Source organism: Schistocerca serialis, chromosome 10 (assembly GCF_023864345.2).
Source record: "Schistocerca serialis cubense isolate TAMUIC-IGC-003099 chromosome 10, iqSchSeri2.2, whole genome shotgun sequence".
NCBI lineage: Eukaryota > Metazoa > Arthropoda > Insecta > Orthoptera > Acrididae > Schistocerca > Schistocerca serialis.
The window spans coordinates 166,639,742-166,665,626 of record NC_064647.1 but is presented as its reverse complement, the minus strand read 5'-3'; the positions used below and the strand labels follow the sequence as shown (position 1 = coordinate 166,665,626).

Below are 25,885 nucleotides of genomic sequence, written 5' to 3'. Positions count from 1 at the left end.
GATAACAAACAAAGTTCCTCACAGGCACAGTTAAGAGACTTTCACATAAGCTATCAGCCACAGTCTGCTTCAGAAAAAGAGAAACACACGCAATTCATTCACACAAGCAAGCACACCTCAAGCATACATGACTGTAAACTCCAGCAGCTTGGACCAGAATGCAGCTATCATGTGGGAAGGAAGCAGCAATCTGGAGGAGGTGGGGAAGAGAGATGAGGAGAAAGGTGGGAGGAGAAAGGAATACTGTATAGTGGAGTTTGCAGGGACTAGAATGCCAACAGGTGCACTGTCAAGAGGTTTAGAGGCAAGGACATGGGCAAAACGGAGTGAAAAAGGAATGGAGAGGGTTTGATGGGTGGGTGCATTGGTAGAGGGCAACAAACAGAGGTGGGATATGAGAATGGGGAGGAAGTGATAGAACAGAGCAGGTGGAAACTGTTTGTCAGAAGGTGTAGGAGCAGTATGTTACTGTAGGTTGAGACTGGGGCATTTATGGGAGCGTAGAATGTGTTGGAAGGGTAACTCCCATCTGTGCAGTTCAGAAAAGCTGGTGGTGGAGGGGAGGATCCAGATTGCTTGATTAGTGAAGCAGCCATTGAAATAAAGCATGTTATGTTCAGCCTCATGTTGTGCCACAGGATGGTCTACTTTGCTCTTAGCCACAGCTTGGCAGTGGCTGTTCGTCCTGGTGGACAGTTGGTCGGTAGTCATATCAATGTAAAAAGCTGTGAAATAATTGGAGCAGAGCTGGTAAATTACATGGTTGCTTTCACAGGTGGCCCAGGCCCTGATGGGGTAGGATAAACCTGTGACAGGAATGGAATAGGAAGTTCCGTGTGGATGGACTGGGCAGGTCTTGCACCTGGGTCCTTGACAGGCATATGATCCTTGTGGCAAGGGATTGGGACTGAGAGTGACATAGGGGTGGACTGTATGTTGTGGAGGTTGGGTGGTCAATGGCACACCATTTTAGGAGGGGTGGGAAGGATGTCATTATGATAGATAATAAAAACTCTATGACGGATGTGGTTTAGTTGTTCCAGTCAGGGATAGTACTGGGTGACAAAAAGAGAAAGTCCTTTGTGGCAGGTTCTTGCAGGTAGTCAAATGGCTGAGGGTGTGAGAGGAAATGGTATGGGAAATCTGTTTGTGGGCTAGGTATAGGGGATGGTGCCTGTCTGTGAAGGCCTTGGTGAGACCCTCAGCCTACAGGACAAGGGAATTCACTGCAGATACTCCGTCCTGACATGACCAGGCTGTATCAGAGAGATTTTTGCTGTGAAAGGGATGACAGCTGTTGAAATGCAGGTACTGTTGGTGGATGGTGGGTTTAATGAGGACTTAGGTGTGGGTGGAGCCATCAGAGAGGTGTTGGTTAACATGTAGGAGGGTGGCACACTTTATTGAGAACCACCAAGTGAAGCTGGGACAGAAGGTGTTGAGATTGTGAGGAAATGAAGATAGGTTGTCACGGTGCTCAGTCCAGACCATGAAGATATCATCAATGAACCTGAATCAGGCTACAGATTTGACGTTTTGGGAGGCTAGGAAGGTCTGCTCTAGATTTCCCTTAAAGATGTTGTCATAGGAGGGTGCCATGTTGGTGCCCATGGCTGTGCTGCAGATTTGTTTGTATAACTTTCTTTCAAAGGTGAAGTAGTTGTATGTTAGGATAAAATTAGTAAGGTGTATGAGTAATGAGGTAGTCGTTTTGGAGATCCAACTCCCCAGGACACTATCCAAATTGAACCCTGCCTGGAACGGTTCCATCCTCCGTCGCAGCAGGACCCACCTCCTCTTCCTCAAAATCACCCTCTCCAAACCTTCCAGGAATTTCTGACTTCCAGCCTTGCATCTCAATCCTTCTTAAAAACCTTAATCCTACTCCCAACATCACCACTGCTGAAACCCAGGCTATCCGTGATCTGAAGGCTGACCGATCCATCGTCATTCTTCTGGCGGACAAGTGTTCCACGACCGTGGTACTTGATCGTCGGGAGTATGTGGCTGAGGGACTGCGTCAGCTTTCAGACAACACCACATACAAAGTTTGCCAAGGTAATCCCATTCCCGATGTCCAGGCAGAGCTTCAAGGAATCCTCAGAACCTTAGGCCCCCTGCAAAACCTTTCACCTGACTCCATCAACCTCCTGATCCCACCGACACCCCGCACCCCTACCTTCTACCTTCTTCCTAAAATTCACAAACCCAATCATCCCGGCCACCCCATTGTAGCTGGTTACCAAGCCCCCACAGAACGTATCTCTGCCTACGTAGATCAACACCTTCAACCCATTAAATGCAGTCTCCCATCCTTCATCAAAGACACCAACCACTTTCTCGAACGCCTGGAATCCTTACCCAATCTACCCCCGGAAACCATCCTTGTAACCATTGATGCCACTTCCTTATACACAAATATTCAGCACGTCCAGGGCCTCACTGCGATGGAGCATTTCCTTTCACGCTGATCACCTGCCACCCTACCTAAAACCTCTTTCCAAATTACCTTAGCCAGCTTCATCCTGACCCACAACTTCTTCACTTTTGAAGGCCAGACATACCAACAATTAAAGGGAACAGCCATGGGTACCAGGATGGCCCCCTTGTACGCCAACCTATTCATGGGTCACCTAGAGGAAGCCTTCTTGGTTACCCAGGCCTGCCAACCCAAAGTTTGGTATAGATTTATTGATGACATCTTCATGATCTGGACTCACAGTGAAGAAGAACTCCAGAATTTCCTCTCCAACTTCAACTCCTTTGGTTCCATCAGATTCACCTGGTCCTACTCCAAATCCCACGCCACTTTCCTTGACGTTGACCTCCATCTGTCCAATGGCCAGCTTCACACGTCCGTCCACATCAAACCCACCAACAAGCAACAGTACCTCCATTATGACAGCTGCCACCCATTCCACATCAAACGGTCCCTTCCCTACAGCCTAGGTCTTCATGGCAAACGAATCTGCTCCAGTCCGGAATCCCTGAACCATTGCACCAACAACTTGACAACAGCTTTCGCATCCTGTAACTACCCTCCCGACCTGGTACAGAAGCAAATAACGAGAGCCACTTCCTCATTCCCTCAAACCCAGAACCTCCCACAGAAGAACCACAAAAGTGCCCCACTTGTGACAGGATACTTTCCGGGACTGGACCAGACTCTGAATGTGGCTCTCCAGCAGGGATACAACTTCCTCAAATCCTGCCCTGAAATGAGATCCATCCTTCATGAAATCCTCCCAACTCCACCAAGAGAGTCTTTCTGCCGTCCACCTAACCTTCGTAACCTGTTAGTTCGTCCCTATGAAATCCCCAAACCACCTTCCCTACCCTCTGGCTCCTATCCTTGTAACCGCCCCCGGTGTAAAACCTGTCCCATGCACCCTCCCACCACCACCTACTCCAGTCCTGTAACCCAGAAGGTGTACACGATCAAAGGCAGAGCCACGTGTGAAAGCACCCACGTGGTTTACCAACTGACCTGCCTACACTGTGATGCATTCTATGTGGGAATGACCAGCAACAAACTGTCCATTCGCATGAATGGACACAGGCAGACAGTGTTTGTTGGTAATGAGGATCACCCTGTGGCTAAACATGCCTTGGTGCACGGCCAGCACATCTTGACACAGTGTTACACCGTCCGGGTTATCTGGATACTTCCCACCAACACCAACTTATCCGAACTCCAGAGATGGGAACTTGCTCTTCAATATATCTTCTCTTCCCGTTACCCACCAGGCCTCAATCTCCGCTAATTTCAAGTTGCCGCCACTCATACCTCACCTGTCATTCAACAACATCTTTGCCCCTGCACTTCCGCCTCGACTGACATCTCTGCCCAAACTCTTTGTCTTTAAATATGTCTGTTTGTGTCTGTATATGCGTGGATGGATATGTGTGTGTGTGCGCGCGAGTGTATACCCGTCCTTTTTTCCCCCCTAAGGTAAGTCTTTCCGCTCCCGGGATTGGAATGACTCCTTACCCTCTCCCTTAAAACCCACATCCTTTCGTCTTTCCCTCTCCTTCCCTCTTTCCTGATGAGGCAACAGTTTGTTGCAAAAGCTTGAATTTTGTGTGTATGTTTGTGTTTGTTTGTGGGTCTATCGACCTGCCAGCGCTTTCGTTTGGTAAGTCACATCATCTTTGTTTTTAGATATAACTGTGAAGTAACTTTAACATAACACGCACATTTGGCGACTCTAGAAACCTCGTGACATTATGAGCATGAAAGAGGCTCTGCTAAGGGAACATTTTTTGTGCCACTTCTCATGAAAAAGTGTACAGTCCCTTCTTTTTGGAGTATAGTACACTGACTGGAATGGCTATCTTCAAATGCTGTAGAACTGGCTTTTTCCACTTCAGGACGACTTTGATGTCTTCATTTTCTAACAGGATGGATCTCTACCACCCTGGCACAATACTGTATGTCAATTTACCAATGACACACTGCCTCAGTGCTGGATGGAACACACAGTACCTAGACACACTGCCCTACATTCTTGATTTGCAAGACTGGCAGATATGACCCCATACAATTTTTTCTTGTGGAGTATTTGAAGAAAAGTCTGTTTATCTCCCCATTATCTCATGACATAGAACTAGTGAAGGACAGAATAATAGCCACTATATCTTCTGTAATAACAGATACATTGTGTAAAGTTGATGATGAATATAGCTATTTTCTAGATGTTATTCATGCTACTGCTGGTGGTGGACACACAGAGCATTTATAATAGCATAGCTAAAACTTTTAAATTTTTTGAGTATTTTGCATTCCATCCCGTGTTTGTAACATGTTTCTATCAATAAATATGGAGTTTTGTGATTGAATTATTCTTTTTGAAACACTCTGTACAGTACATCTACATCTGTGTACATACTACACAGGCCGCCATATGGTGTGTGGTGGACCCTCCACACACTCTCTCTCTCTCTCTCTCTCTCTCTCTCTCTCTCTCTGTGTGTGTGTGTGTGTGTGTGTGTGTGTGTGTGTGTGTGTGTGTGTGTGTGAAGTAAACAAAAAAAAAACAATAAGAATGGTAAACCAAGAGAGAAGTGCTTCAGTTGAAAAGGGCATTGGCAGGGAAGAGCTCTTTCTTCTCTCTTGTTTCACCTCTACTGTCAAAGCAGCAATGAAGAAAACAGAAGATTTAGAAGTGGAATAAAAATCAAGGTAAAGGCTGCTACTGATGTGCTTCACTGAGGACAATTCTGTCCTCTTTAGAAATGGAGAAGAATAACAGGAGCTGTTGAATGGAAGTACAATATACTGGGCACAGAGTGTAGATTGAAAGTAAACCAAAGGCAGGCAAAAGTATTGAGAAACAACAGAAATGAGATTAGTGGTGATCTTGGCACCAAAATTGGTGACCATGTGGTGGATGAAGTAAATGAATTGTGCTGCTGTTTTGAAGCAAAATAATACCTGATGAATGGGACAAGAAAGATGTAAACAGAAGTCTAATACAAAAAAAGCATTCAGCACTAAGATACGTCAACTAGTGTCAAACATCAGCCTTAATTTGAGGAAGAAATGTCTGAGAATGTATGTCTGGAGTACTGGATTGTAGTATGAGTCATGGACTGTGGTAAACTGGAAAAGAAGAGAATCAAAGTGTTTGAGTTGGGGTGAAATAGAAAGAAGGCTGCTGATAATTATGTGGACCAATCAAATTGACAAAATTCTTCAGAATGTTGTTGAGAAAAGGCATTAATACAAAACACATACTAGAAGTAGTGACAGAATTATTGCACATATGTTGAGACGGGAAGAAATAACTTCCACGATTCTAGAAGGAGACGTAGAGGGCAACAGTTGTAGAAGAAGGTAGATGTCAGAATACACACAACAAAAAAGGAGAGAGGTTGGATGTAGATGCTACTGTGAGATGAAGAGGTTGGCACTGGAGAGGAACTCATGGCAGGCTGCATCAAACACATTGGAAGATTCCTGATAAAAAGTGTGCTTTTTTTCTTTGAACTTAAATTTCATTGTAATTAATCAGCATCAGTCATCCTGGATTAGACCTGAAGCATGTTTCAGTTTTGTGACTCACTCTGTTGCTTGCACAGTTAGTCTGCACAGCTTTCCCCAAAGAAATCATATATTTATCATGTTGGACAATCTTCTCTTCAGTGTCATTGTACATGTTGAGGCCTACTTGTTGCATGTTGTGGCATTGAATTTGTGTTTAGTTACTTCTACACAGTTCAAAAGAATTAGGGGAACACATGTATCAGTGTCAGATATTTTAAATCTATGTTGATACAGGTGGTACCTGTGGTCTTATTGTATGACTTGAAATCTTTGATTTCAGTGCAGGGTACATTTAAAGTCATTCAGCATCTATTGGATCTGTTGGCTGTGTTATGCATTACAGTGTCATGTGAGCCCTCAGAAGGAAGTGTCCCAGTGTTTTCTAATTAGGTACACAGATGGAAGTTGTCATTTGTGGACATTATATTCAACTGATCGCATTAAATGTGACATCTTAATGCAGTGCAAGTTGCGGGGTTGCTCAGTCTGGATGGACTTGTGTTCATGTTGCTGCAGATTCCACAGCTTCCCCATGTGTCACACACTACAGGGGGACAGGTCAGTACACAAGGCAAGCTGGACAAGGTCACCAACACATTTCAACCCCACATGAAGACCAATATCTAACCATCTTTTTATTGTGGCATCATACAGAAACTGCCAGAGCACTGCAAGACAATCTCAGAAGGGCCATTGGAGCCTCTATTTCCAATGGTACCTAACGAACAGGTTACAAGAAAGGACCTTATGACCCAGATGTCCTGTTCGTGTACCCCACTTGTCAACTGTCGAAGCTGCGTTGGTAAAGTACCAGAACTTCAAGCGCTGATAGAAAGCACCGAAGCTGAAATCGTTATAGGTACAGAAAGCTGGCTTAAGCCAGAGATAAATTCTGCCGAAATTTTTACAAAGGTACAGACGGTGTTTAGAAAGGATAGATTGCATGCAACCGGTGGTGGAGTGTTCGTCGCTGTTAGTAGTAGTTTATCCTGTAGTGAAGTAGAAGTGGATAGTTGCTGTGAATTATTATGGGTGGAGGCTACACTAAACAACCGAACTACGTTAATAATTGGCTCCTTTTACCGACCTCCCGACTCAGCAGCATTAGTGGCAGAACAACTGAGAGAAAATTTGGAATACATTTCACATAAATTTTCTCAGCATGTTATAGTCTTAGGTGGAGATTTCAATTTACCAGATATAGACTGGGACACTCAGATGTTTAGGACGGGTGGTAGGGACAGAGCATCGAGTGACATTATACTGAGTGCACTATCCGAAAATTACCTCGAGCAATTAAACAGAGAACCGACTCGTGGAGATAACATCTTGGACCTACTGATAACAAACAGACCCGAACTTTTCGACTCTGTATGTACAGAACAGGGAATCAGTGATCATAAGGCCGTTGCAGCATCCCTGAATATGGAAGTTAATAGGAATATAAAAAAAGGGAGGAAGGTTTATCTGTTTAGCAAGAGTAATAGAAGGCAGATTTCAGACTACCTAACAGATCAAAACGAAAATTTCTGTTCCGACACTGACAATGTTGAGTGTTTATGGAAAGAGTTCAAGGCAATCGTAAAATGCGTTTTAGACAGGTATGTGCCGAGTAAAACTGTGAGGGACGGGAAAAACCCACCGTGGTACAACAACAAAGTTAGGAAACTACTGCGAAAGCAAAGAGAGCTCCACTCCAAGTTTAAACGCAGCCAAAACCTCTCAGACAAACAGAAGCTAAACGATGTCAAAGTTAGCGTAAGGAGGGCTATGCGTGAAGCGTTCATTGAATTCGAAAGTAAAATTCTATGTACCGACTTGACAGAAAATCCTAGGAAGTTCTGGTGTTACGTTAAATCAGTAAGTGGCTCGAAACAGCATATCCAGACACTACGGGATGATGATGGCATTGAAACAGAGGATGACATGCGTAAAGCTGAAATACTAAGCACCTTTTTCCAAAGCTGTTTCACAGAGGAAGACCGCACTGCAGTTCCTTCTCTAAATCCTCGCACAAACGAAAAAATGGCTGACATCGAAATAAGTGTCCAAGGAATAGAAAAGCAACTGGAATCACTCAATAGAGGAAAGTCCACTGGACCTGACGGGATACCAATTCGATTCTACACAGAGTACGCGAAAGAACTTGCCCCCCTTCTAACAGCCGTGTACCGCAAGTCTCTAGAGGAACGGAGGGTTCCAAATGATTGGAAAAGAGCACAGATAGTCCCAGTCTTCAAGAAGGGTCGTCGAGCAGATGCGCAAAACTATAGACCTATATCTCTTACGTCGATCTCTTGTAGAATTTTAGAACATGTTTTTTGCTCGCGTATCATGTCATTTCTGGAAACCCAGAATCTACTATGTAGGAATCAACATGGATTCCGGAAACAGCGATCGTGTGAGACCCAACTCGCCTTATTTGTTCATGAGACCCAGAAAATATTAGATACGGGCTCCCAGGTAGATGCTATTTTTCTTGACTTCCGGAAGGCGTTCGATACAGTTCCGCACTGTCGCCTGATAAACAAAGTAAGAGCCTACGGAATATCAGACCAGCTGTGTGGCTAGATTGAAGAGTTTTTAGCAAACAGAACACAGCGTGTTGTTATCAATGGAGAGACGTCTACAGACATTAAAGTAACCTCTGGCATGCCACAGGGGAGTGTTATGGGACCATTGCTTTTCACAATATATATAAATGACTTAGTAGATAGTGTCGGAAGTTCCATGCGGCTTTTCGCGGATGATGCTGTAGTATACAGAGAAGTTGCTGCATTAGAAAATTGTAGCGAAATACAGGAAGATCTGCAGCGGATAGGCACTTGGTGCAGGGAGTGGCAACTGACCCTTAACATAGACAAATGTAATGTATTGCGGATACATAGAAAGAAGGATCCTTTATTGTATGATTATATGATAGCGGAACAAACACTGGTAGCAGTTACTTCTGTAAAATATCTGGGAGTATGCGTGTGGAACGATTTGAAGTGGAATGATCATATAAAATTAATTGTTGGTAAGGCGGGTACCAGGTTGAGATTCATTGGGAGAGTGATTAGAAAATGTAGTCCATCAACAAAGGAGGTGGCTTACAAAACACTCGTTCGACCTATACTTGAGTATTGCTCATCAGTGTGGGATCCGTACCAGGTCGGGTTGAGGGAGGAGATAGAAAAGATCCAAAGAAGAGCGGCGCGTTTCGTCACCGGGTTATTTGGTAACCGTAATAGCGTTACGGAGATGTTTAATAAACTCAAGTGGCAGACTCTGCAAGAGAGGCGCTATGCATCGCGGTGTAGCTTGCTGTCCAGGTTTCGAGAGGGTGCGTTTCTGGATGAGGTATCGAATATATTGCTTCCCCCTACTTATACCTCCCGAGGAGATCACGAATGTAAAATTAGAGAGATTAGAGCGCGCACGGAGGCTTTCAGACAGTCGTTCTTCCCGCGAACCATACGCGACTGGAACAGGAAAGGGAGGTAATGACAGTGGCACGTAAAGTGCCCTCCGCCACACACCGTTGGGTGGCTTGTGGAGTATCAATGTAGATGTAGATGTAGATGTAGACATGAGAACATCTTGCAGCTTGACTTCAGTTCTGCTGTTCCCATGTCAGCTGTCAACTTTGTCACTGGCAAGATGTGCTATTCACAGGTGAGTCCACATATCATCTGACATAAAGTGGTGGATGTGTTTGTGGGCAAAGATCTGTGGTGTGCAGTACCTGCCAAATGTTGTCCAGGAATTAGAAATATTTTCAAGGTTCTGTGTTGACTGTCATATAGATCTTGTTGTTGCCCATGGTTGCCTTACCACCTGGCAGTACATTGTATGAATATTGATGGACCATGTGATCACTTTTGCATACAGTGGTGGCCCTGAATTGCTTTAATGCCACGGCCTATATGGTGGGCATCAGCAGTGTTGTCTTGTGAAGTCTGGACGTTGAAGTAATGGAATGGCTGGTGCTGAGTCCCAACCTAAACACCATCGTCCATATGTGGGATGTGCTTGGCAGATGCATTTGTGGTCATCCTGTTCCATCACAGTCTCTCCAAGAAATGTCAAGTGCCTTTATTTGAAGAATGGGAATAGATATCACAGGGGTGACCTCTGTACACTTATATGGAGTGTGCTGTATAGGTTTCAGGCAGCAGTAAATGCTCCAGGACACACACTGCTGAGGCTCTCAAAATCCAATGAAAAGCACCCAAGGCGACAGCTGTTTCCACTCTGTTTTTGACATCTGTGAGACATATCAATTCTTTTTGTGTAAATGATCGAGGATGGAATGATGTTTCATTGTTAAGTTAATTTGTGAAAGATGAAAAGGTATAATTTGGTAACATACCCAGTCCTCAGTTATTGCTCAGTGGAGTGTCGCAGATGCTGAGAGTCCTATTCCCATGATTTTTTAAAAATAGTGTATATGGTGGTATTTGGGAAAAGTGTCAGAAATAATATCCTTTGACATTCAACAAAAAATCTCATTTCAACTGTTGGAATACTGTTCTTATTAGCTTTGCAAATGGTCCATATTTCAGCACCATCTGATCTGTTATTGTTACTGCTACCCACCACCACCACCACCACCACCACCACCACCACTACTACAACTATTAATGGTCTTAATCCTTCTTTCAGGAGCTCAAACATGGAGTGGAGTCAACAAGCAGTGACAGTGAACCAGAAAGGTATTGTACAGAGTTTTGTATCTCCTCTTTTTCATTTTGTGCATGGATGGCTTTGCAGCTTCATGTTGTAAGCACGGCAGTGGAATAGAACACTATACTTTTATGCACACAGAGTATTAAATGCTGGTTACTGGTGTCTGTAATGCTTACATACTTGATTTGATGATTTCGAAATATAATGCCTTTGTTCATGTTTTATGCAAAAAGTAGGTGTACATTCAGGTCTGCAACATTGAACAGGGATTACTACCCAGATCTCTGCTACTCATCATAAAATTCTCAAAACTAACTTTTATATATATCCAGACAAGTTCTAGGTGACTTTCCAAGTGGCCAACACCAACCAGTCTTGTAAGAAGCAGGGTGTCAGTTTCCAGTTATTTAATCCATTCCTAGAACTGAGATGTCACTTTCAGTGAGCAAACTGAGAAACATTTTCTAGAGAATCTGATAAATCAATCAGATAGATGAAGCTTCATCTAAAAATTATGACAGATTTGTTGATGCTGTAATTGCGACTCCAAATAAATGTGTACCAAAGATTTACCATAAGGAATATATTCCAGAGTATAGGCAGTAATATGAAGAACATTATGAATGACATATAGTAGATGTTGATTTCGACCTAGCTCATGAACTGTGTGAAGAGTGAATGAATCTAAAAGAAGGGATCAAAACAACCACCATGTTGGGATGTAAGAAATCAAGTCACCAGTCCTGGCGTTTGCTGAAGAAGTTGTGTATAAGCAGCCCACCAATTGTTGTACAGTACTCAGTGACACCATACCAAATAGCAAACAGAATTGCTTCACCTCAAAAAGCTGACAAGATAAAAAACATACTTGAAAAATAAAAGTAGTAGTTTAAATCAAACAATAGGAAATCTAGAATGGAATGTAACAATATTATGAGAAGGAAAGTTGCTACTCACCTTATAGTAAAGATGCTGAGTTGCAGATAGGCACAACAAAAAGATTTTCACACTTAGAGCTTTTGGACAATGGCCTTTGTCAACAACAACAAAACACACACACACACACACACACACACACACACACACACACACACACACACACACACGACTGCAGTCTCAGGCAATTGAAACCACTTGAGTGTGTTGTGCCTGTCTGCGACTCAGCATCTCAGGTATATGTTGAGTGGCAACTTTCCATCTCATAATATTGTTACAAAGAAGTAGTTTAGTAACAGTCAGCAAATAACACCTGCCAATACACAATTGTCTTAGGGCTTCACACTAGAGGGACTAGATACAGCACCCCAAGATGTAAAGACAGGGAAGTTAACTGGTAGTGATGGGATACATCCCAAGGTTTTAGCATACTGTGTATGGCTAAACAAATTTCTTAACCAATCCTACAGTTGGGATGTAGTGTGGCGTAGCAGCAAGACGGCAGTGCTAAGCAGTGTGGGACATCCCGGCTCATCTCGGTGAGTTCTGTTTGATGAGCTATAAGTGCAGTTGGCTCCTAACCCAGAACTGTGGGAACAACTGAACTAGCCTGCCACAGGGTTTGCTTCGCCTTATGTACCCAACAGGCAAAGTATGTTTGCGACCATGTGACATGTGGATAGTGTTTGTTGATCATAGCAGTGCCACCAGTTTCCAGATGCACTCGCTTCTCAAAGGTGTAGCTAGTTCCACTGGTGGTGCCTGTAACAAGATGCATATAAACATACTGTTTGTATACAGCACTGCGTTGTGACGTATTGCGTGTTTTGTACAAATACACAAAAAATTCGGTAAGAGAGACACTTGTGGGTGACAGGTAGGCAGCCCTGCAGGGTGGAGACATTGGACTGACAGCAAACATAAGTATAACTAGTATTCACACAACTTGTGAACGTGCACACTAAAATTGTGAATCTCCATGAAGATTTTGACAAGGCATCGGTCTCGACAAAGTTTGAGCCTGTTATTTTTTGAAAGTATGTGGCTGGCACTTTTGTAGAGTGATCCCATGATGAAAAGAAACTTCATCAGCTTCTGCACCATCATTTGTTAGAATATTAGATTCACCAATAGGCTGGGAAAGGATAAATACCTCTCTTTCAGGTATGTCTTGATTTTTAATTTTTGATTTTTAATAAAACAGGCAGCAGCCTGGGACGTGGTGTCTTCCACAAGCAGACTAACACATATGTTTACCTGTGACTGGGCAATTGTTATCATCTTCTGCAGATTAATATTATGTGCCCAATGCATTTGTTCAATAATTAATGTATGATTGTTGATAAGAACAATCTACAGGAAGAACACCACAAAAAAGATTTTGAAAAGAATGGTTATCCACCATGGCAGATCCACAAAGCTTTGCAATGAAATCTGAAGGTGTGTGGCTTACCTCGAGAGGCTGAAGAGGAAATGTTTCTGTCTCAAGCCTTCCCAGCATTCGCAGGGAATCTGTCTTCTAAAAGAAAAGAAAAAAAGGTGAAATATTTTATAAAATAATTTGTCTAAAAGTAAGAAATAAAATACATTAGAGAAACATGTGATGTGCCTTTGAATGATACTCAGGATCAAGTACAGGAAATGAGGTACAAATCAAGAATTTGAAGTATTGTCTAGTGAAAAATTATTGAGACTGAAAAACTGTTGGAGCTTTTTTACACCTTTGGGTATAGATGATAGAAATATGTCAAGGCCACACAACATTGGACAGCACAGTCTTTGTAATTCACTAGACAAATATATTGCACTACTCTTGAAAATGCCAAGATTTTAAGTTAAACATTGAAGTTTAAATTTCAGTTGGTACCTGATTTGCAATACATGATTTTGAGCACCATTCAAAGGTGCATCAAATCTTTCTTTAATCTATTTTATTTCATTCTTTTAGAAAAATCATTTCACAAAACATTTGACTTTTTCAAATTTTTTTGTTTTCAAGTTTTATTCAGAAAGCTTTTTGACACCTGTTTGACATTCCTAGCATCTTATGTTTTGAAAATGTCCTGAATTTGGTGTTAATAGGGATACCTTGAAAAGACTAACTTTTTACCACCCCACTTTCCTCCTAATGTCTTCTGTTCTTGAAATGTCCTAAATTTAATATGTGATTCAAAGGAAGCCTGTTTGTCAGGTTTTTTTCATCAGTCTACTGACTGATTTGATGCGGCCCACCATGAATTCCTTTCCTGTGCTAACCTCTTCATCTCAGAGTAGCACTTTCAACCTACATCCTCAATTATTTGCTTGACGTACTCCAATCTCTGTCTTCCTCTACAGTTTTTGCGCTCTACAGCTCCCTCTAGTACCATGGAAGTCATTCCCTCATGTCGTAGCAGATGTCCTATCATCCTGTCCCTTCTCCTTATCAGTGTTTTCCACATATTCCTTTCCTCTCCGATTCTGCACAGAACCTCCTCATTCCTTTCCTTGTCAGTCCACCTAATTTTCAACATTCGTCTATAGCACCACATCTCAAATGCTTTGATTCTCTTCTGTTCCGGTTTTCCCACAGTCAATGTTTCACTACCATACAATGCCGTACTCCAGACGTACATCCTCAGAAATTTCTTCCTCAAATTAAGGCCAGTATTTGATATTAGTAGACTTCTCTTGGCCAGAAATGCCTTTTTTGCCATAGCGAGTCTGCTTTTGATGTCCTCCTTGCTCCGTCTGTCATTGGTTATTTTACTGCCTAGGTAGCAGAATTCCTTAACTTCATTGACTTCGTGACCATCAATCCTGATGTTAAGTTTCTCGCTGTTCTCATTTCTACTACTTCTCATTACCTTCATCTTTCTCCAATTTACTCTCAAACCATACAGTGTACTCATTAGACTGTTCATTCCATTCAGCAGATCATTTAATTCTTCTTCACTTTCACTCAGGATAGCAATGTCATCAGTGAATCGTATCTTTGATATCCTTTCACCTTGTATTTTAATTCCACTCCTAGGCTACAGCCTTGTCTTACACCCTTCTTAATACAAGCACTTCGTTCTTGATCGTCGACTCTTATTATTCCCTCTTGGTTGTTGTACATATTGTATATGACCCGTCTCTCCCTATAGCTTACCCCTACTTTTTTCAGAATCTCGAACAGCTTGCACCATTTTATATTGTCGAACGCTTTTTCCAGGTCGACAAATCCTATGAAAGTGTCTTGATTTTTCTTTAGCCTTGCTTCCATTATTAGCCGTAACGTCAGAATTGCCTCTCTCGTCCCTTTACTTTTCCTAAAGCCAAACTGATCATCACCTAGTACATTCTCAATTTTCTTTTCCATTCTTCTGTATATTATTCTTGTAAGCAGCTTCGATGCATGAGCTGTTAAGCTGATTGTGCGATAATTCTCACACTTTTCAGCTCTTGCCATCTTCGGAATTGTGTGGATGATGCTTTTCCGAAAGTCAGATGGTATATCGCCAGACTCATATATTCTACACACCAACGTGAATAGTCGTTTTGTTGCCACTTCCCCCAATGATTTTAGAAATTCTGATGGAATGTTATCTATCCCTTCTGCCTTATTTGACCATAAGTCCTCCAAAGCTCTTTTAAATTCCGATTCTAATACTGGATCCCCTATCTCTTCTAAATCAGCTCCTGTTTCTTCTTCTATCACATCAGACAAATCTTCAGCCTCATAGAAGCTTTCAATGTATTCTTTCCACCTATCTGCTCTCTCCTCTGCATTTAACAGTGGAATTCCCGTTGCACTCTTAATGTTACCACCATTGCTTTTAATGTCACCAAAGGTTGTTTTGACTTTCCTGTATGCTGAGTCTGTCCTTCCGACAATCATATCTTTTTCGATGTCTTCACATTTTTCCTGCAGCCATTTCGTCTTAGCTTCCCTGCACTTCCTATTTATTTCATTCCTCAGCGACTTGTATTTCTGTATTCCTGATTTTCCCGGAACATGTTTTTACTTCCTCCTTTCATCAATCAACTGAAGTATTTCTTCTGTTACCCATGGTTTCTTCGCAGCTACCTTCTTTGTACCTATGTTTTCCTTCCCAACTTCTGTGATGGCCCTTTTTAGAGATGTCCATTCCTCTTCAACTGTACTGCCTACTGCGCTATTCCTTATTGCTGTATCTATAGCATTAGAGAACACATAACTACAATTTTTTATGCACAAAATTGCTAGGCTTTGAAGAGATGAATTTTTTGACACTTCATTTGCGAACCTACAGCAGCTGGTTGTGAAATATTTCAGCTTTCCTTCAAATCACAAATGAAGTTTCCTTAATTATCCTGATTACTGTCAGGCAATTAAATTTACTTTTGCAAGAGTAGACCTCATGGTAGTGTTGTATGCCATTATTTGTTCAGTTCCCATTTTTTATATAGCTGTAAAGATTCAGATGAAAAGCCATTACACAATTTTCTCACAAATCACTAATTATTTTTCTTAATTACCCTGATTACCCAGCAATTAACATAATTTTTTGTTGGGACATTTTTTGTTTGAAAACTATACCTTGGCTGGTCAGTTTGATAACCCATTTGGTCATTTCCTACTCTTCATGTGTCTATGAAGATTTGGATAAAAACCCACTCTGTAATTTATATGAAGTCTTGTTTTTATGCCATTCAAACATTTGACCAATAAAATAAGTTGTAGCCTCTCTAAATGTAGTCAAGGATATTTTCTGCCAGCACCAAAGGTAGACACACTCTTTGTCTCTGTGGAAGGTAGCTAGATTCTATGGAAGGCAGATATGAATCTATCTGTGTTGTTTGTCATATATAATTCAAGAACATTGTGTGGAACATTGATGCTGTACTGGTCTGCTACAGCCTGATAAATTTGCTGTGTTTGAGCAGTGTATACAGGCAAGCCATGCAATGAATGTCCAGATTTCAACCTGTCTTTGATGTTTCTGGTATCCATTTTTGAGGGAAAGTGTTAAAATACATTTGACTAATGATTTAATTAATCATGGTGATAGTTTTAACCTTGACTTTCTGGCTTGTGCCAAAGGTAATTGAACTCTTGTAGCAAACTATTAGCAGCAGACAAAATTTGGGTATGACTGATAGGGGACATGGGTGTTTGGAAAACTGGTTTATTTGGATAATCACACTGTATACTTTTATTTACCGATGTAACAGTAAAAACTATATATGTTTTTAATAAAATGAGTCCCTTTCATTATGACAAAAGCAAGTACAATGGGAATGAATGTAGTGCAGTATAGGAAACCAAAAATAATACATATTGCATATATAGTACGCTTAAAAAAATACTTAATTTTTGTCTGTTTAAGCAAGGCTTCTTGCTTACAAACAGCTAAGTTACAACCTTTTTTTCAGGACAGATCTCTCATACAGTGAGCTAGCAACCATTCCAAGGCAATGTCTAAATATGTAAATGCCTTAGAAGCAGCCAGTATATTTTCATCTTCATTTTCTGGACCCTTAGCTGATGAGCTGCTCACAAAGTGAGACTTGATCATTGACAAGGTTTAAAATTTCGCTACCCTGCATAATGCCCTGGATGTGCATCATCGAAACTTGTCCATTCTTGAACATGTTCCTCTTCACATTCATGGCAACTGAATTGTTTTAACATAGTGAGCATTTTGGACATATCATTGTTTGTAATTTTCAGTTACACTTTCAGAAATATCTGTCGTCCCCAAAATTTTATTCCAGGACTTCTTTCTTTTTCTTCAAATTATGTTTCTTGACACCATGCCGAACTGCTCTGATCATGTAGGACATGTCTATCAAGTCAATATTTTTATAATTCCTTAACAGACTTGCTTCTCCCTCGTCTTTCGTTTCCAACAATAACTTTTATAACAATTCTTTCCTGTAAATCCATTTGAAAGCCTAAATAATAAAATCTTGGGCTGTAATAAGGATTTTACGTTAGGTGGAAGAAACATCTCTTTTAGAACTCATCCCTTTGGTTTGAGATATCACATAATGAAAGAGTTAGTGCATTATCAAGGAGCAATATCATTTTCTCACTCTTACCATTCTTTAACTGGTGTACTTTTACAGAGGGTGCAGAAATTTCCATATACAATTCTGTGAAAATCATACTATCCATCCAGATTGGCTTTTGTGAGATGTAAACAATAGGTGTAGCTGACATATTCACTTGTTTGAAACAATGTGGTTTCTTACTTTTACCAATTTTGAGCATAGGCAATCAATGGCTATTGGTAGCATTAGCACAAGCTAAAGCTGTAATTGCTGACTTCAGGATCGGATGCTGCTAATTTATGATGTGAATCAAGAGTTTTTCTTGGCAAAGGTTTCCAATTGAGCCTAATTTCTTCAGCATTGTGAACATTTTTGAGATCATAATCTTTTTCTCTCAGTAAGTCCCTAAGTTTTGTTTTGAAAGAAGCCACTGCTGAAGAATCAGCAGACATTTTTCTCTTGGTATTTGAAGTTCATGAGTGCCATATCATGGCTTAAGGTGTTTTAAACTGCCTGTGTTTGCTTTAAAATTTGATGGCCCTCCAAGATTTTTATTAAATTGGAACAAGGTATGAGTTCTCCTTATGATGTGTTTTGTGTAAACCATTTATAAGCAGCAGCGGCAGCAGCATCTAACATCCAGATATTTTTTTCTTTTTCTTTCAGAATAAAAACAGACTTAGTTGTGAAATTATTTACAGTCAGTGATGTGTTTCACACCTTTGGAGCATTATCAGATTATGTAAAAGTAGCTGGAAATGAAACCCATCTGACATATAGCCGTTTAAAACGGAAAATGTATGCAACAGTAACTGGATATATAATCCATCCATCATAAAAACACACAAAAAAGGCAACGTGGTCCTTGAACACACATAATTCAACGTGGTCCTTGAACACACCAGCTGACACCACTATAGTAATACAAAATAGGACACACTTACAAAAATAAAGGTGCTATGAGCCGCATGCAGCACAATGTCCTTCTGGCATGCACACAGATGGGTTTCATATCCAGCTGCTTTTTCATAATCTGAAGATGCCTCAAAAGAGTGAAACGTGTCATTGACAGTAAATAATTTCACAACTGAGAATGTTTTTATTCTGAAATACTTTTTAAACTGGTTGCTGTACCACTCTGCCACAATGAAATGGAATAATTTTTATCCAGATCTATAATCATGGTGAGCTGCATAGTTTTCCAAATTGTCAATCCATCAGCAGAATCAGGCTTAAATATAAAATTTGTGATGCTAGTCTTTTCCTTTTTTATATCTGTAATTGTAAGTTTACCAGACTTATACTAATCAGGTAAGGTGGTTGTAGACTCGCCTTCCTCCAATCTCATATTTATCTTTCATAGAAAGGACAAAACGTTTGTGTTTAGGCATTTTATGTCAAACGTTACTTTACATGACAAATCTGATAGTCATCGAAGCAGAGCACCAATATCTATTGATGGCAACTAGGCATTCATGCAGGGGGGAGGGGGGTGCAAGACAGTAGCGGGTAAGTGGGGGTTAGACATGAGCGAGTAACAGTTTAGTTTAGCAGTCGTAAGCATTCGTTTGGTTGACCAACATTCAGATTATCAATGCTGTACTGTATTGTCCTGATGTTCACAGTTCGATTTATGTGACACTTGGTTCCTTTTCATGGGAGTGAGTGTGATTCTCACATCATAGGTAAATGTAGTCTGTGCAACACAATAAGAGACAAATGTTCAGCCACTTGTCAATCATTATCATTTAGAGTATACTTTTTCTTGCGTTGATATTCGCACAAAAAGATAAAATCCATACATGTTCACATCTCTCAAAAATTGCCCCTGTGAGCAGGATCGTTAACCTCCATGATGAACATTTGTGTTTGTCAGCTCAAAATAAAACCCTTCAGCATTGCAATTGGCTTTATTGTTCACGAAACACAACTACTATTAGCTAAGGCTGAAAACCAGAGAGAAGAGTAGAAATATAGATCACAGTGATTTTCTGCCCAACATGTAAGATGGCTGACCTTATGGCGATCAGTAAATTACGATCTGTAATTGTGGGTGACTGTTTCATTTTTCCAGTGTGCTATGACTTACATAGGCCAGACCATGTTCACCATGGAAGAATGTTGCACTGACCATTAGTGCTGCACCTACCTTTTACAACCAATGTCGTATGAAGCAATAATAATATTGGCCACAGCACATCTTTTTGAGATTCCATTATTAAAAAATATTGTGGAAATACACATGGCAGGTATCTGATGAATTGTGATACTGAGGGTCTTGATTAACCTGTTAATGCAGTAACCTCAACAGTGACAACCACTTAAATTTGAATTGAAAAGTTACTATTTAGGTATAGACTAACAGGCCAAAATATTATCACCATTTAACATTTTGAGCTGTCAAATATTTTGCCAGATGTCAGCATAATTCTTGCATGATATTTCAACTTTGTGACTTGTTATCTTCATTAGGTGCTACTGGTCATGAGCAGTGAATGCAATGGATCCACTATTTGTACCTAGGCTCTTCCCCCTCCAACATCAGTTCCAGGCATTCCAGCTGTGTTTCACTCCTTCGTGCAGCATCCTTAGTCCAGAGTGTCTGTCCATGGACTGGCATTCCATTTTTCATCTGTTGTGTTTCCTGGTGTTTTTTTCTGCAGTCCGCTCCCACTAGCAACTTTCTAAGGTGTTCCCTCTTCAGTTCTGTGCACCAGGCTAAGCAATGGTGTTTCATCTTCAGTCCCATGCACTTGTCTGTGCATTGACATTCCATTATCACTAATTGGTTAATAGCATGTTAGTCCATTTTTGGAGCACAGTACAATTGTGATTCTGAGTAGCGTGGATTTGGCAAGTCCGTGATAGGTTTGCAAAGGTATGTAACACCAGATTTCTACACATAAGTAACACAATTCCTAAAATGGGTCAGTGGTTTGCGGGTACAGAAATGATAGGTGGCAGTGCTCCCAATGCATTCTGTCAGGCAATTTTGTTGCGCTCTTCAAACCACTGTAGCATGATTCTGACTTTGTGGCATGGACAGTTATCATGCTGGGAGGTGTCATCACCCGGGAAGACATCAAGCAAGAAGGGACGCATGTGGTCCATGATAATGTTCACATAGTCAACAGCTGTAATGGCACCTTTGATTACTGGCACAGATTCCATAGAAGCCTAGTTGAATGTTCCACATAGCTTAATACTCTCCTGACCAGCCTGCATAAGTGGCACAATCCATGTTTTGGCAGTCATTCAGCTGGATGACAAATTGTCTGGACATGACCATCAAACTGGTGTAACAAGAAACATGATTCACCTGACATCCATTGATTCACAGTCCAATCTTAATGATCGCATACCAGCTGCACTTGTAACTAATATCACTGATCAACATGGGCCATGTGGGGTTTATTCTTCAGTGGAACACAATGTTCAGCAATGTGTGCACGTTCTGTGATGAACATGGACATCCAACACCCCAGACATCCAGTGCCTTGGACCACCTCATGGTTTCACCATCCTTCAACCACTTTGCATAGATGCTCAAGACAGTAGGATGCTAACAGTTGACCAACTTTGCCCTTTAGGAGATGTTTATTCACAGACTCCACTCCATAACAATCTGGCCTTCATCAAGGTTGCTTATGTCAGTGGATTTCACTGTTTGCAGTCATTGTTAGAATGATTCCCCATTCGTCTCTCTCTTTATGCAAGACAATGTGCGTTGGTCATAAAATTTTGGCTCAGCAGTGTATACATAGATATTGAACTTGCCACTTCACTGTCTCCAAAGCTGTGATGACGACTCTGGATAGCTTAGAGTTATTCATTCTTCTTTATCTTTCTCTTTTTCTGTCTTCATTTGACACTCTGCTTTGAAATTACTGTTTATTTTTATGATGGTGGTCCATAATAACAAATTACATCAAAAACTATAAAAAATATCATATTACAGTGATATCTTTACCTAGCTGTTACATTGTTATTTGCTTATGGGTGCAGCTGCCATGCTGTTCTGTGTATTTCTCTGGTGTCGGTTAGTCATAATGTTGTATTAGGACCGATGAAAACTTTTGTTGCTGTTTCATTTGGAAACAGTGTAATTTTTACTACAAAAATATGCTTTATGAGAATACAAATATATTTGAAGAAAATTACATTTGTTTGACTTTCTAATTTCCTGCTAAAATAAGTCAGTTTCCGGAGATTCCTATGACGTCATGAATCAGTAAATTATCAGTCAGACACTGAGGACCACAAGACATCTTATATGTTTCCTGAAGTATCTCATTAACAAATAAAGTTATAGGAAATGGTTTCCCCTGATTCAAGAGCTCAGAAACCTATTTGTGATGAAGGCATTTAAAACATTTTATTGGTCCTATAATGTAGCTGGATAGACAAAATCTACTCACCAAGCAGTGGCAGGAGAACATACGTATAAAAGGCATTATGTATGGAAGCTTTTGGAGCCAGTGGCTCCTCCTCCTGGCAGAAGAGTTGATGGTGAAGGAACAGTGGTGAAGGATAAGGACTGTTGAGGCTTAGGAGAAGTGGTAGAGTTCAGAAAAGTAACCCAGGATGCCAGATCAGGGGAGACTTATTGGACAGATGAGTAGGAAAGATTGATTTTTGGGGACTATACTGGAAGAGATTTGAAAATCAGAGAGCTTAAAGGTGGAAGATAGGGTAATATCTTGTTGTTCTCATTCTGTTGCCTATCAACCACTCCCTTCCTCCCTTTCCCTCTTCCCACATTGTTGTGTGTTCTGTTTGGGAGCAGTTATAGATGCCATGCTGTCCACAGTTTCCACCGCAACTGCTGCGAGGATTCCTTTCAAATCTAACATCATTATTTTTGGCCTTGATGCAAGTCATAGTAACCACTCACATTTAGAAGTCGTCTGTTGAAATTTTACATCAACATCCATAATCAGCAAACCACTGTGATGTGCATGACATAAGGTACTTTCCAATGTACCAGCTACTAGGGCTTCCTTCCATTCTATTTGCATATGGAGAGTGCCACGAATGATTGCTTGAACACGTCTGTGCACACTGTCATTAGTTTTTTCTTGTCCTTGGGATCTCTATGGGAGTGATCTGTTGGGGCTATTTTTTTCATAGATTCATCACTTTAATCTGATTCTTGGAACTTTGCAGCTTTCTTAGAATAGTTTACATCTCTCTTTGCCTGTTCAGTTTCTTCAACATCCCTGTGACATTCTCCCAAACAAACCTGTGGTCATTCTTGCTGCTCTTCTTTGCATATGTTTAGTATCGCCCATTAGCTCCTTTTTGTATGGGTCCCATGCCCTGGAGCATGGCCTGACAGGAAGTCTGATTCTTGATTTCAAAATATTTCTGTGATAGCCTGTTTTTGGCATCACCAGATGTAGAACTACTTCTTTGAAACTTAGACTCTAACTGTTCCCTGCTGGTTTGTGTTATCAGATTTAGAGTTCCTATCAGACTTTGTCATTATCTTATATATGTTGTGAGAACTTTGAACAGGCAGTTATTTTTTTAAGCGGCTCAAGAACTTTGACAGTTTTTCTCTGAAGTGTGTTTACAACTTATGATCAGAGTTGTTCTCCTATCTTTTAGAACTGAGGCTCAGTACAGCACATTGTTTTTCTCATTACCAGACAGGTGGAACGTTTTTATGTTCTATTCAGAAGACTTCATTTGGGTTTTTTCTTTAGTAAAATAGTTCAGAACTGCAGAACTTTGTTTTCTCCTTCCAAGGGCTGAAAGACTGTCTGTGCTTAACCAAACGAGTTTAGTTTGTTTCATGCTTCTCAAGATTTGTCAATATTAAGTTGAAGTGTGTTCCTCTCTATTCAAATAAAATTTTTTGTTTTGCATATACTGAGCTATTTGTGCACCACCTACAGCAGACACTTTGGATAACACAAGCATTTTATTTGCGATATCCTTTGTGGTCTGATTACACTTCCCTAGTGTTCTACCAAAGAACCAAAGGCTGCCGCCTGATACACCTACTAAGCCTAACTGGTCATTTCATGTTCCTATATATTGTTACACATGTGTATTCGTATGAGTTAACCGATTCCAACTGTGAATCATTCCATATTTCTAGATTTCCAGATAGCATATGACATGGTGCCCCAGTGTAGGCTGTTAAAGAAGGTAGAGGAATGTGGAATAGATTCACAGATATGTGACTGGCTTGAAGACTTCTCAAGTTGTTGTACTCAGTATGTTGCCTCCTAATGGTGAGTTCATCAGAGACAAGGGTACCATCAGGAGGAAAGTTGATAGGACTGCTGTTATTCTCTATATACTTAAATGACTTAGTGGGCAGGGTGGGCAGCAGTCTGTGATTGTTTGCGGAGGTGTATGGTAAGGTGTCAAAGTTGAGTGACTGTAGGATGATAAAAAATGACCTTGACAAAATTTCTACTTGGTGTGATAAATGGCAGCTAGCTCTAAATGTAGAAAAATGTAAGTTAGTGCATATGAGTAGGAAAACAGACCCATAATGTTTGGATACAGCATTAATAGTATCTTCCTTGATGGAGTAATGTCATTTAAATATCTGGCCATAACAATGCAAAGTGATACAAAGTGGAACAAGCATCGGAGAGTTCTAGGAAAGTCTGGTTATTTGTAAAGGAGACTCCATGCACGATGCTAGTTTGATGTGTTTTTGAATATTGCTTAAGTGTTTGGGAGCCACACCAGGTTTAATTAAAGGAAAACGTTGAAGTAATTCAGAGGTGGGCTGCTAGATTTGCTAGTGGGAAGTTTGAACAACATGCAAGTGTTACAGAGATGCTCCAGGAACTCAAATGGGAATTTCTGGAGAGAAGGTGACATTCTTTTTGAGGAATGCTATTGACAAAATTGGGAGACCTGGCATTTGAAGCTGGCCCCAGAATGATTCCGTTGCCTCCAATGTACATTGCACAGAAGAACCGTGAAGATAAGATGCAAGAAATTGGGGTTCATATGGACCCATATAAATAGTCTCTTTTTCCTTGCTCTGTTTGTGAGTGGAACGGGAAAGAAAATTAGTAGTAGTGGTACAGGGTACACTTCACCGTGCGCCATAAGGTAGATTGGGGAGTATTGATATAGATGTAGATTGGTATTGTAATCAAAAGATACTACTTTCTCAATTTTGGGGAGAGCGCAGTTTTACATTACTGAGCATTTAAAGCAAGTTTCCAATTTTTGCACCACTTTGAAATCTTACCGGTATCCAATGGAATATTTGAGTGATTTTTACAGCCCATACTAAATTATTGTTAATGACATTATCTGCAATAACTAATTGGTTATACTAATATTGTCGGCATGGTAATTAATATACAGTTTCCCTAGGATGCACTTGAAGTTCCTTCTGCATGTATGGGTAACTCTCCATCTGAGATAACAAGCTGCATCCTTCCTACTGAAAGGATTGGGGTGAGTGGTGGATCAGCTCACCCAGTGGATACCCTATGGACAGGTACGAATGACTTTCATTGACTTCAGTACATGATGTAGTGAGCCACCACACCTCTTTCTTGTCCCCGGCTGATGCTGAATGTGGGCGGCTTCTCCCTGGCTGCTGCGCCAGCACTGTGCTTTGCTGACAGAAGCCCCACGGTAGTTCGGCAGCCTTTAGAGAGCACAGCCATTGACTTCAACAGTGAAGTACTTTCCTCGGTGTCGTAGAGCCTGCACGGACCCTCACTCTGCTCGCGTTACTGTACCTGTACACAAAGACTGCCGTGCACTGGGTATGACCACAGCTGGCATGGTGGCAGCGAGCTCGACTAAGAACTCAGTGTCAGCAGCAGCAGGCACAGACAGCAAGTCGGTGGGGCTGTGGCACTGAGTCCCGTGTAGGACTTAGTGCCAGTGGTAGCTGCACCCTAGTCTTGAACCCACGGCTGCTTCTGGTGGTGCTCAGTCATCTCACTCTCTGGCGTAGCCCTGGTGCCGTGGTGGTGCTGCAGGATTTTGGTGACAAGAAATTCAGACTGAATAGTGTGCCTGTGGCACTGATATGTTTCACTAAAATGTGGTATCTTATCAAGTCACCCATAACAAGACTTGCCTTGGTGTGGTGGCATCGCCCTGTTACACTGACAGCTACTAACTTGGAACTGTTATTGCAACACTCCGTGTTAGCTTCCACACTACTGCTCATTACTTTTGCTAAAGACCTATAACTTTTGTTCAAAGACTGAATAGCGGAACTACACTGTCCTCTTA

At 41.1% G+C, this 25,885-nt stretch overlaps 1 protein-coding gene across 7 annotated transcripts in view; it reads left to right on the top strand.

The window, feature by feature from the left end:
* The window catches only part of LOC126424864 (zinc finger protein 239-like), a 262,872-nt gene that overhangs the window by 156,542 nt on the left and 80,445 nt on the right, over positions 1 to 25,885 (top strand). For all 7 annotated transcript variants that reach the window (XM_050087680.1, XM_050087679.1, XM_050087686.1 and 4 more), the window contains one exon: positions 10,694 to 10,743. In XM_050087680.1, coding sequence (XP_049943637.1) covers positions 10,694 to 10,743 — 50 coding nt within the window. The remainder of the gene's footprint in view (positions 1 to 10,693; positions 10,744 to 25,885) is intronic.